The sequence below is a fragment of the Peromyscus maniculatus genome, chromosome 4 (genome assembly GCF_049852395.1).
Source record: "Peromyscus maniculatus bairdii isolate BWxNUB_F1_BW_parent chromosome 4, HU_Pman_BW_mat_3.1, whole genome shotgun sequence".
NCBI classification, from domain to species: domain Eukaryota; kingdom Metazoa; phylum Chordata; class Mammalia; order Rodentia; family Cricetidae; genus Peromyscus; species Peromyscus maniculatus.
This window is the reverse complement of record NC_134855.1, coordinates 122071540-122084832: the sequence shown is the minus strand read 5'-3', so window position 1 is coordinate 122084832 and position 13293 is coordinate 122071540. Positions and strand designations below refer to the sequence as shown.

The 13293-nt window shown below is 45.2% G+C and overlaps 1 protein-coding gene across 5 annotated transcripts in view; it reads left to right on the top strand.

Annotated features, from left to right (window-relative positions):
- Rrbp1 (ribosome binding protein 1) overlaps window positions 1–13293 on the top strand; it is a 65296-nt gene that overhangs the window by 13631 nt on the left and 38372 nt on the right. For all 5 annotated transcript variants that reach the window (XM_076570761.1, XM_076570760.1, XM_076570762.1 and 2 more), the window contains one exon: window positions 9852–12000. In XM_076570761.1, coding sequence (XP_076426876.1) covers window positions 9873–12000 — 2128 coding nt within the window. In that variant the 5' untranslated portion in view covers window positions 9852–9872. Of the gene's footprint in view, window positions 1–9851; window positions 12001–13293 lie in introns of those variants that run through there.

Below are 13293 nucleotides of genomic sequence, written 5' to 3'. Positions count from 1 at the left end.
TTTGTGGACCAGTTGTCTGTTTTGAGGATCCTTTATCATGCCGTAGGCCTGTCTTCTTTAATAAAGTGGAAACTGGTGGCTTCTTGTAACCCCCCAGAGGGTTTAGTTCTATTCAGATACCTACTTTTTCAAAGACTTTTTTTTTTAAAGGAAACAAAAGCTTGTTAATTCTCTACTTTTTCCCTCAGGCATAGAAATTGAATCTGAAATGGCTGATGATTAAGCAAGGCTTATAATAGAATATATTTCTATTTTTAGTGTCTCAACTCTTTAAAATGAATGGCATTGTTTCTTTAAAGTCGGAAGTTACTTTTAAACACATGAAATAAATTATTTCAAAATCCTACATTTAGTTGCCACATTGTCTTCAGTTACTCTGTTTTCAAAAAATGAGTTACGTTTAAAGCCTTAGAGGAGAGGCTCTGATGCTGCTTTGGAAATATTAGTTAATGTTGGTAAGCATTGGGCTTCATAGGAAACAGAGGTTGCCAGAGAAAAGTGGGGGGAGTGACAGGCCCAGTCTGAGCTGACTTTGGGATACTGTTGGGTGGGTGTGGGCAGCTGATGTCATCTTGGGCCTTAATGTTGAGGTGGAACAGGAATTTGAGATAGGAAGTGGGCACTAACACCTAGTATGTCCCGAACTTTTGAAGGGCTGCACCCTCCATGAAAGGGCAGGCAGGTTCCTAGTTAGTAGCAAGAAGAGACTACAGGGGACAGCTGAACCATCGGGGCGAAAGCTGGAGTTTTTCCATCATAGGTCCCTGCCACATATAACAGTCAGCCTCTTCAAGGCCTGATTGAAGCAAAGATAAAATGATTTTTAGGGAAAAGTCTCTAAAGAATTGCCACCAATAAAGCCTAACAGAAATGTAGTAGAAAATTACAATTGCAGATAGAACAGAAGGCAAGGAAAGAACTGGAAAAGGGGTAAGAAGGTACCACGAAAGAAGGCAGGCAGACTTGAACAGGACAGAACAGCTCGAAGAATTCATTAAGAAGCTGTTTGGATTCAGCCTAAGAGAGAGTGGTCGAGTGGATCTTACATCTGAAGTCTTCCCTAATGGCGGCACAAAGAGAATTATTAAGGTCTAATTAGAGGTGACACCTTGAAGGAACATGAGGAGTGAGACGATTGTCAAAGGAATTCAGTGATGAAGAGTTTTCCAGAATTGAAGTCGGTGCGATGACTCCTCAAACTTGGAAAGCACAATAAACCTAAATAAGGTTAAATCCACATAGGTATTCCGTGGACTCCGCAGAACCCTGAACATAGAACTTGACAGTGATGAGAAGGGCCGGGGAGAGCACAAGGTCCTGTGTGCGGACGCTATACAGAGGTCCACCTGTAACCCTAGTGTTCAGGAGCCAGAGGCAGGATCGATGTCTGGGGCAAGCTGGCTAGCTAGACTAGCTCATCAGTAAGCTCTAGGTTCAATTGAGAGACCCTGCCTCAACAAAGTACTCAATAATGATAGAGGAAGACACTTAAGTCAACCTGGGGCCCATCTCTGCATGTTCATTCACACCTGACATTCCACTCATGTGCACACCACACACACACACACACACACACACACACACACACACACACACACACGTAAAAGATGGTGAGAGATAAAAAGATAAAGGGGTTACAGTAGGTTAGCAGCATGTTTTCAGTAATAATCTTTCTACCACCAAAGAAAAGCCAGGAGATAAAAATCAAATCTTTAAGAAAGAGAGCTTTTGTATGGATTCTGTATAGTTAATTCATTCATGAAGAATGAAGGTAAAATAAAAGTCTTTTCAGAGAGTGAGGACTGTAAAAGTGGATCAGAAAGCTACACTTGGTCAGAGAACTGACCAACAGAGTTTTTGGCAAGACCCTAATGGGATGAAAGACAAGTAGCAATGATAAACAAAGGACAGACTTCCGAGTAATTAAACAAATGAGTATGAGCTGTCTGTCAGAGCAACAGTGATTGGGCGAGATGGGGCAGGGCTCCTGTCGGATGGAAGGCAACAGACTTAAAGCCTTTTAGGTTCTCCTGTTGGAACGGAGGATGGAGGAGTGAAACGGAGTCAGGTTTGTACGTTAGGAAAATGTGGGGTGAACAGTACAGCTAAAAAATGTAAAGGAGCTGGGCATGCTAGTGCATCCCTCCCTTTTGTCCCAGTAGTCATGAGGCAGATTGAGTTTGAAGGCAGCTCGGTCTGCCTAGAATGTTCCAGGCCAGCCAGGGATGCATAGTGAGACAAACAAACAGACAAACATTCAAGGGGATTCATTTTCAAGGAAGTACAGTGTTTAGCACCCAAGCTATACAGCAAGAAAGTGCTTGACTAGTCAGACATTGCAAGTGAAGAGATGCCGTCATCAGTAGGCACCCCAGAATCAAGAGGATGGATGAGTGGGTTTACAGAAAAAAAATCATAGTATGTGTTGGGGGACTAAACCTAAGACAGATCGCCCCTGGGGTTAAAATAAAATCCAGCTATATGCTATTTTTAGAGTAACACTTAAAACACAAATGCAGAAAGGTTGAAAAAGAAAAAAAGCCAGGTGGTGGCGGGGCACGCTTTTAATCCCAGCACATGGGAGGCAGAGCCAGGCAGATCTCTGAGTTTGAGGCCAACCTGATCTACAGAACGAGTTCCAGGACAGGCTCCAAAACTACACAGAGAAACCCTGTTTTGAAATACAAAAAAAAAAAAAAACAAAAAACAAAAAAAAAAGAAAGAAAAACATTCTAATCTAATACTAATTTCACAAGAGTTGGAGAAGCTTTGAAAATAATCAGACAAGCTAGAATTTAATGGAAAAAAATCATTATTGAAGAGGGTCATTCTCAAATGGGAAGAGAAATAGCAGGTACTTAACCAGGAAGATCTATTAATTGTGATTTTATATTCTAACAAGATAGTCTCAAATAAAACACATCGATAGATTCCAAAAAAGCAAAGTATGTGAAAAGTATGTGCAGGTAGCGGAAAGGTGAGAGCTCTCAATAACTGTTGGATCAGACAAAAAGGTAAGAGAGACGGGGAGGGAGTAATTGATTTTTAGATCATAATTCAAAATATGGAAATTTATAATGCAGTTAAAATTAGGATTTCTTTGTGATAATTCAGTCCCTTCTGTATGTTAGGAAAGTTATTACATCACCATACCACAAGTCAAAGAAGAAAGACATGGGGATTTGGGAATTGAACAATAATGGAAATGTTCATTATAGCTTTAGGATGAAGCAATAGGAGTTTTTAGAGCAAATTTATTGCCTTAAGTATTTGCTACCAGGAGAAGACCAAAAATTAACATGCATTCATGCCCAAGAAGTTGGAAAACAGTGTAAACCCATGGAAGACAGAGGGATAGTGAGACTTAATCGGCTCACCAACCCAGAAGTTGGATGTACAGTCATCATCAGTGGTTAATTAAGTCAGTGCTCCCGTTACCTTCTCTCCCGAAGGAGAGGTCTCAGGCTGCCTCCTTTGACAGCTCATCTCATCCTAGAACAAGGGTCCCCGTGAACTGGAGTGAAGGGCTGATCTGAAGCCCATTCCATGAGAGTCTAGTGGTTCTGTCACCCAGGTGAGGACAGTGAGAGTGACCTGATTTCTCTCACTTTGAAGACAAAGGCCACCAAAAATAAATAAATAAATTAAAAAAAAAAGGACATCAAATCTAGAGATGTTATTTAAAAAGAATTTCTGTCAAATGTTTCTGTTTCAGTTACCCACAGTTAACCATGGTCTAAAAATATTAAGTGGAAAATTCCAGAAATAATGAGTCACTTTCACATTTTCTGTCATTCTCCTACTAGAATGTCATCCCAGGACATGAACTGTCCCGTTACACGGTGCATCCACATTGTATATACTACCTGCCCACTAGTCTGGGTTATCAGATGGAATTATATGACTAATCTTTATTTAATTGTGGCCCTTAAACACGACAGTAGTAATGCTGTCAGTGGTATTATTATAATTGTTTTATTTGATTGTTGTTGTTTTGCCTTTTACTGTGCCTAGTTTATACCCTAAACTTTATCATAGGTATGTATATAGAGGAGACAACATAGTGTATACACACAGAGTTCAGTACTATGTGTCAGGATTCCCTTTAATCCTGAAATTTAGCCCTAGCAGATAAAAGGGAGCTACTGTATTATAATTCAATATATTTCACATTAAAGGAGAAAATGTCAGATGATGTGAAAAACAGTTGCTCACTCAGTGCTCATTTATTTATTTTGTACGGTAACCAAGAAGATAGAAGATAGTATACACTATTTAACCTGTGGAAAGGGTTCTACCAAAAATGGATATTGATTCTCTATGTGATAGTGAAACCTGAGCTGTGGGGATGCAGCAGCCCAGCAAGGAGGCTCCTGCTACCAGTTCTGCTCAGAAATGAGGTAATAAAGCCCAGAGAGCAAAAAACAGGACTTTCTCTTTCCCACATGGATAGTTTTTTTTTTTTTTTTTTAATACCAAGAAAATCAAAGCAAGTCTGTAAATGCTGCAGTTTGACAAGAGTTTAGCATAATAAAAGCTGAATGAATGATCCATATATAAACATCGTGGCTTGACTGGCTGTATGTAGCTGAGAGAATAGGAAAAATAATTTACAAAATATGCTTTTTCTGTAGGACTTTACAAAAAGCAATAATCTAGGACAACATCACAAAGACATGGGAGGCTTTCACAGAGAAAAATCATGAGAAATTCTAGACGCTTGAAAGAAAACATTGACGTCAGTGTAGGGCTAGGACATAGTTGCTCGTTGATGGGGTCCCTGTAGTCACAGTGTTGGTTCTGCCTATGTTTGTCTGTGAATTCAGCATGATTCAAATTAAAAGCTCAGTAGAAATTCTGAAGGGGATGGTAATAGGCTAAAAACCCGAAATTGATACAGGGCTTAAATAAAGACTCCAGTGGAGCAGAGTATAGAATCCATCAGAAAGAAGGGGAGGCCAGGCAGGGTGTGGTGCATGACTGTTGTCTGTCATCTGCCAAAGGGAGAGTTCAGCGACTGAACCTACCTTATTGCAGAAAGCATATCTGAAGTTTGCCAGTGAGTGCGTCTGGACTCCCGGGCAGCTGAGTGTATTAACTCTGAGCTCTGCCTCTAGCTCTTGTACTAAAGTTGGTACAGGAAGGTAGCTGAACAGTGACTGTGTCACAGTGGTTACTACCTCTAGGAACTGACTTTGAATGGCAGGAGTCGGGAGCATGAAAGAGGTCCTTTCTGGTAAAGGTGTCCCTCAGTTCTGTGTGAGTAGCATAGAATTTAAAACATGTACATAAAGAGTATGGCTGTTAGCAGATCATAGGAGTTAAGGAATTAGCCAAAGCTATTTGGATCTGTATGAGTTTCAAAATAAAGATTATTAAAAATTGTCAGATGTCACCCAGAATAATGCTCTTTACATAGCAGTTACACTGGAAGAGATATGTACACACACACACACACACACACACACACACACACACACACACACACACACACACAGTATCTGAAGTTAGTGTGGAAAATGTTAGTATTTGACATACCTATATGTCAAATATATGTGGTTGGGAAATAATCATACCTTCTTCTTAAACTCTGTATCTGAACAATACAATTAATACAAATACAAATAATACAAATTTACTGTTCCTTTTCCAAAGTGCTAAGACTAGAAATGTCCCAGATTTGGGGTTTTGTTTTTGACTTTGGTATGGATCTGTGAGATATTTTAGGGATGAACCCAAATCTGAACACTAACTTCATTCCTGTATCCTGTGTACATTATGTACTCTAGTAAGTTTGTGTAGCTTAATTTCCTTTAAAAAAATCATTATATTATCATTAGTTTTATGTGTGTATGTGTGTCCCTGTATGAATTTACGTGTACTATGTGCACACAGGAGTGCATGAATGTGAGAAAAAGGTGTCACATACTCTAAAACTGAAGTTGCAGTTTTGAGTCGCTGTGTATCCCTATGTGCTGGAAACTAAACCTTGGTCCTCTGTAAGCATTGGCACTGAGTCTGCTCTCCAGCTTCCAATTTTAACCACCGAACCATCTCTCTAGCCCCCAATTTTACATATTTTTAATGTGCCTGATTTTTAAAAAAGGTTTGTGTGGTGTTTTTGCTTTTGTTTTTATTTTTGTTTTTGAGATATGGTCTTGTTCTGTAGCTCAAGCTGGCCTTGAACTCAAAATCCTCCTATATGGGCCTTCTAAGTGCCCGGGACTATGGCCATGTGTTCCCGCACCTGGCCTGTGCCAGTGTTTTGACTGAAACCATCATATAGGTTTGATAGAAACTTTTCCATCTGTATACCATCTTTGATAGAAACTTTTCCATCTGTATACCATCTCTTGCTCCCTTACTTTAAAAAACAGGTGAATTTCAGATGTTTGGATTGGGAGTACTCAGTCTTTATTTTAAAATATTAGGAGATGCCTATCTTGATGTGGTTATTGCTATTGTTGCCTTTATTTTTTTGCTATCCACTACCTTTTTGGCAAGTCACCTTGGCTCAGGAACAGGTCTGGAGGCTAGTTATCTTTGACCATCCTCTACAAGATGGCTTCCCTGAGTGCCAGGTGTTGTCCACTGTAGAACAGCTAGCTAGTAATAAAACAAACTCCACATTGTTGTTGAAGGTCCTTTCCTAAAATCCACCTAAATCTCAAGTGCTGAATGGGACTGAACTGGCTTTATCATGCCAGTTGAGTTAGTAGATGCGGTCCACATTTGAAGAGTCGAGAGCCCCCATTTCATGTTCCCCAAATCCTAAGACCAGAAGAAGCAGCATTCTCTTGAGCCTTAAAGATGGTAGTGAATTCTAGTCAGCCAAACCTGGGAGTGGTCATGGCCTTGGTTTCCGTCCCTCCTAGGGCTTTCATCAGCTAGTCTTTCATGAGTATTTTACAATAATAGGTACGGAAAAATACTTACTTCACCGAAGTTTCTGGAGATGACAGAATAGAGATTGCTGTCGTGAGATAGTAAAGAGTATGGGTGGGCACACATCTGGCCCGAATCTTAGCCCATGTAGGCATGGCCCAGGGGAAAGCCCTTGAAGAGATGAACTCTGTGGTCTTGGAACAGTGAGGAAGCTGCAGGCACGAGGTAGAGGCTCCTGCAAGCATAGGAGAGAGAGAGAGAGAGAGAGAGAGAGAGAGCGCGCCTCCTGCCTTTATTAGGGTCGAGAGTCTCCCAGGATGTGTTTGTGTCTTCACCTAAATTCTCTTGGGGGGGGGCAGTATTTCAGCTTACAGTTATGGTTCATCATGAAGGTAAACTCACTTTGAAAGCAGAAGGTCATTTTTTTTTTCATCTCTTTGCTGCTTGCAAAGATAAACTGCCTTAGCTTTAAATGTTTCAGTGTATTACTAAAGACTGGGCTTTTCATTTTCCTGTGAAAGCTTTCTTAAAAAAAAAAATTCTACCTCAGGAATTAATGGTAGGGATGTAATTTCTTTTTAAAGCAGCTTGTTCTGCAAAAGTTGGGAAGACACATTTAAGCTGTTATAAACATACTTTGTGTGTGCTGCAGGGAGAAAATAATCACCCAAGTTTGCTTACCTTGATTCTGAACTCCCCACAGAGAATGTAGTTTGTGTTTGCCTATGTGGAGTCAGATTAAAGGCTGCTTTTCCAGCCGTGGCTTTTCTGTCTCAGCTGAGCAGTCGGAAGGCACGAAGCTGCACAGAGCTCCACAGTCCTCAGCTGTGAACAGGCCTTGCTTTGTTGATAGCCCTTCACTGTGTCAGGGGCTGCTGACTGGTGCCAACTACAGCTCTCCGAGAGGCAACCCCTTGAGTGCATAGATGTCTGGAGGCCACTTGGTGTTTATGGAGCCGTGGCCAGGCTGAGCCAGGCCTCTGGAAAAGGTGATGCTCTGAGAGGTTTTGTCATCTGACTAGACAGCTGATTGCACTGTAATTTGTTGTACCTGAGCATGTCTCTGTTAGCAGAGTCTGTGAGGCTCTCTCTGTAGGAGTTTCAGTTGGGGGACTCCAGGGATAGGGGTGATCAGCTATATCACACACTTTGTCCCTGCCCTCCTGCACACAGACTAGAGCCAGGAGTGGGCAGGTGCAAGGAGTATGTTCCTGGAAAGGCTTATTTTAATAGCCTTTTTTGACTGTCACATGTGAGAGAACTCGGCCTTGGCTTTGGGTCAGATGCTGCTAGTGGTCCATAGCTAGAAGTCAGAATCCATTTGGAATATAAAGGCTGCCTTGCCCAGGCTTCAAAGGCTTGTGTGGGTTGGCCTCAGCCTTTTTCTGCTGCAGAAGCGGTGGCAGGGATGGAGTGTTGGGCCTTGGTCATGTACAGCTCCAGATGACAGGCTCTCGAAGAGTGAGAGTCACAACAGCCACAGTGGGAAGTAATCACCATAGAGAGTATGCTAGCAAATGCCTGTCACAGGCATTTCAGTCCTTCCTCAAGGGTTTTATTAGGATGATGCAGAAAGGGGTTTGCACTCTGAGGAGACAACTGAGTGTCCCAGGATGTGATGCTGAGGTGTTTAAACAATGTCCCATCTTTTAGCTGTCCTAATATCTCCGTTTGGAGTCCATTACTTTTGAATATTTCATTCCTAATCGGTTTCCTTACTCTACCCCTGTGGAAGAGGAGTGTAGACCTCACTGCCCACGCAACCACAGTGTCTAGAGAGCCTGGCTCCAGTGTCCTTGTCTTTCTCACCTTTTCCCTCTTGTCATCCCCCCTCCTCGCCTTTCCCCTCTGCACTGGAGTTCTGCGTGTTCGTTCTTTGCTAATCCTTTCAGAGGGAGTCGACTGTTTCTCCTCTCTAGCTCAGGGGACTGGGAGCTGATGATGGCATTGCATTGACAGCAGCAGTTAAAAGCTTGCTGAAGTGGAACTGAGCCTGGGCTATCAGCCAGGAAGGGCTGAGCCCAGTTGGCTCTGATCCTTTGGACTTGGGTCTGTGAGCAACAAGAATGGTGTGCTTCTTCGTCCTGTTGGTTTCGGGTACGTTGTCTGACGAAGAGCTAGTGACAGTGCCCGCTTCTCCTGTGGAGTATGCAGAAGTGAAATTCCAAGTCTAGAATCTGTTGGCCTTCGCAAGACTTACTTCTATTTCCCAGTGTGGAAATTGTAGGCTCCGTGACTGAGGTGGTGTTGCTACAGAAGGGGTGCTGTCCTAAACCAAGTTCTTGATTACTCTAGGATTACAGTACCAAGGTGTCTGTCTGTGACCCCTGAGGTTTTGTTTAGGGCACTGGCAACAAAGCAGAGTATGGTGTGCCAGGGGCCTGCTGGGAAAGCCTTCAGTTGTGTTAGGGTTGACTGGGTTTTTTGTTGGTTTGTTTAACTAAACAGCCAATTTTACACTGAAGAAAAATATAAAAAATAAACATTTCAACCCAACATGAAAAGTGAAAGGTCCTCAGATTACTCAGAATCCCATCTTGTGTATGTGGTGCATGCAACCAACCATACTTAGCTTTGGCATCCTGGTCACATCTCCACTGACCCTGTTGTTGCACTTCTAAACAGCACTTGTGTTCATGAGTGGTTTGAATCCTGTAGTTGGGAGGACTCAAGGGGTCACCTTGAACTTGGGCCGTGGCCATGGGCTTTAGAGGCCACAGTACCAACTCTGGCTATCCCCCTGTTCTCTGCCATTTGTCTGTCTGTATCTCTGGGCACTAGAAGAACTCTTCAGACTCTAGGTAAACATTACCCCTTTCTGAAGAAGGGATGAAAGAACATGGGTTTGCTTCCACTCTCAATTAGTCTGAAGAAGCAATAAGAAAGCTTAAGTTTGGGCAGAGGGGATGGAAATTGTCCAGTTTCTCAGTTTCTCCAGAAAGTAATCTACTTGTATGTGTTGGCAGGTGGAAAGCAAGTCAGCCAAGATGGATATCTACGACACTCAGACCTTGGGGGTTGTGGTCTTTGGCGGGTTTATGGTTGTTTCTGCCATCGGCATCTTCCTGGTGTCAACCTTCTCCATGAAGGAGACGTCGTATGAAGAAGCCCTTGCCAACCAGCGCAAGGAGATGGCAAAAACTCACCACCAGAAAGGAGAGAAGAAAAAGAAGGAGAAAACCGTGGAGAAGAAAGGAAAGACCAAGAAAAAGGAAGAGAAACCGAATGGGAAGATACCTGACCATGACCTGGATCCCAACGTGACCATCATCCTCAAGGAACCAGTGCGCATACCTGCAATGGCCGTGGCTCCAACTTCAGTCCATTCCTCTACGATCCATACCCCTGTAGCCACAGTCCCAGCCATGCCTCAGGAAAAGCTGGCTTCCTCCCCTAAGGACAGAAAGAAGAAGGAGAAAAAAGTAGCGAAGGTGGAGCCAGCAGTCAGTTCTATTGTGAATTCCATCCAGGTCCTTGCTTCAAAGTCTGCCATCTTGGAAGCCACACCCAAGGAGGTGCCTATGGTGGCTGTGCCCCCAGTGGGCTCTAAGACCAGTGCTCCTGCTACCAGCAGTCAGGGCAAGAAGGGAGAAGGAGCCCAGAACCAGGCCAAGAAGGGAGATGGGACCCAGAGCCAAGCTAAGAAGGGAGATGGGGCCCAGAACCAAGCAAAGAAGGGGGAGGGGGCCCAGAACCAAACTAAGAAGGGGGAGGGGGCCCAGAACCAGGCCAAGAAGGGGGAGGGGGCCCAGAACCAGGCCAAGAAGGGGGAAGGGGCCCAGAACCAGGCCAAGAAGGGGGAGGGGGCCCAGAACCAAACTAAGAAGGGGGAGGGGGCCCAGAACCAGGCCAAGAAGGGGGAGGGGGCCCAGAACCAAACCAAGAAGGGGGAGGGGGCCCAGAACCAGGCCAAGAAGGGGGAGGGGGCCCAGAACCAAACTAAGAAGGGGGAGGGGGCCCAGAACCAAGCCAAGAAGGGGGAGGGGGCCCAGAACCAAACCAAGAAGGGGGAGGGGGCCCAGAACCAGGCCAAGAAGGGGGAGGGGGCCCAGAACCAGGCCAAGAAGGGGGGAGAAGGGGCCCAAAATCAGGGCAAAAAGGGGGAAACAAACCAAAACCAGGCTAAGAAAGGCGAGGGAGGCCAGAACCAAGCCAAGAAGGGGGAAGGGGCTCAGAACCAGACCAAGAAGGGGGAAGGAGCCCAGAACCAAGGCAAGAAGACAGATGGAACTCCAAACCAAGGCAAGAAAGGAGAAGGGGCCCAAAACCAGGCCAAAAAGTTAGAAGGTTCTTCTAACCAAGGAAATAAAGCAGAGGGGGCCCAGAACCAGGGCAAGAAAGGGGACGGGGCCCAGAACCAGGGTAAGAAGGGAGACGGAGCCCAGAACCAGGGCAAGAAAGGGGACGGGGCCCAGAACCAGGGTAAGAAGGGAGACGGGACCCAGAACCAGGGTAAGAAGGGAGACGGGACCCAGAACCAGGGTAAGAAAGGAGACGGGACCCAGAACCAGGGCAAGAAAGGGGACGGAGCCCAGAACCAGGGCAAGAAAGGGGACGGGTCTCCCAACCAGAGCACAAAAGCTGAGGGTATACAAAACCAGGGCAAAAAAGCAGAAGGAACCCCAAACCAAGGCAAGAAGATGGAGGGGGCCCAGAACCAGGGTAAAAAGGGGGAAGGGGCCCAGAATCAGACCAAGAAGGGGGAAGGGGCCCAAAACCAGGGCAAGAAAGGGGAGGGGACCCAGAATCAGGGCAAAAAGGGGGATGGAAGTCCTAACCAAGGCAAGAAAGGGGAAGGGACTCCCAATCAGAATAGAAAGACAGATGCAATTGCTAATCAAGGCACAAAGACAGAAGGTGTCTCAAGCCAGGGGAAAAAGACAGAGGGGTCCCCCAATCAGGGCAAAAAGGCAGAAGGAGCCCCAAACCAAGGCAAAAAGGTAGAAGAGTCCCCCAACCAGGGCAAAAAGGTGGACACAGCTGCCAATCAGGGTAAAAAGTCAGAATCAGCTCCTGCCCAGGGTAAAAATACAGGAATGATCCAGAGCCAGGAGGCACCAAAGCAAGAGGCGCCTGCAAAGAAGAAGTCTGGTTCAAAGAGAAAAGGCGAGCCTGGTGAGTGCCCTGACTGCTTTGTGAGCTTGAGGGAAAGCTGTTTCTCTGAGACTGGTGGGTGTCCTTAGTGTTGTATGTTCACTTTTCCTGGTCGCCCCAGGTTGGGAACTGGTGACAGACCAGAGAAACAGGTCCACCCAAGTCCAGCTTGATGAACCACTGAGCTTTTGGGTTTTTATACAGGAGCCAGGGGTGAGGGTTTACTTACAAGAGCATGGATGAGTCTCAGACAGCTGTATCACCATCAGAAAACCTACCCCAGCCTGGCTGATGGTTCTGGAGAGCTGCATTCCTGGAGCTCCCTGCCCCTGCTCCACTTGGAGGCAGCTCCACTCAAGAGTCCTTTCTTCCCCAGGCATTGTACTATGTCACCGTGAGGAGGCGCCTGTGAGTCTTGACTTCCTAAGCTTCCTGAGTTCTATGAGCCTCGACCCTCTGCAGTAGGCAGAGTTTTAGTTTGGAGGGTGTAGCTACAAAACTGGGTGCCATCTGTGTCAGTCAGCTGCTACTGTAGCAAGGCTGTGTAACAAGCACCCCAGGTTTATTGCCTTACAGCAGAAGTTCTCTGTCTTTGCTCCTGTGTCTGGCTAAGGTTGGCTGATGTAGGCCCTGTCTGCTGGGAGGCTCTGCCTTAACTGGGTTGGCTCAGGCAATGCATGAGTTCATCTGGGGGCCTGGCCTGAAGTGCCTGTGTCTCTAGGGCAGAGGCCCTCTCAGGGTTACAACAGAGGCATAAGTCATTTGGAGCAGGCACATTCAAGCTGCATCTCCTTCTTCAGAGCAAGTCATGTGAATGGGCCTGAGTCAAGGTACAGGGCACCCACGATGTCTCCACTGAGGGACTGCACAGGGAGGTGTGAGAACAGTCTTGACAGGATAGTCTTGGCAAGTTTTCTCAAAGGTCCGGTTGTGTCTTTATCAATCTGTTTTGTGCTCATACCTCACCTAATGTTAGCTTTATTCATTTAGTGTTCTTCATATTGCTCCATCCCCTCTTCCCTAGTCATTTAATGAAGCATTATAGAACATTAATGTAGATTCCATATTATATAGACAGGAGATAATACAGAACACTGATTTGCCTTGGTATTTTTAGTGGGTGGTGAGTATACAGATTCAGTCAGGGGTTAAATAGTGGTTGAATTTGTGTGACTTGTGAAAAGCTCTTGAGCAGACTCTCACAGGGTTCTGAGGAGGTTATTCCTCCAGGTCTCTCTGGAGGAAACAACTGGGGCACACAGGTGCTTAGTGAACCTGATGCCCCAGACTGCTTTGGGGCGGGCCGGCGGCGGA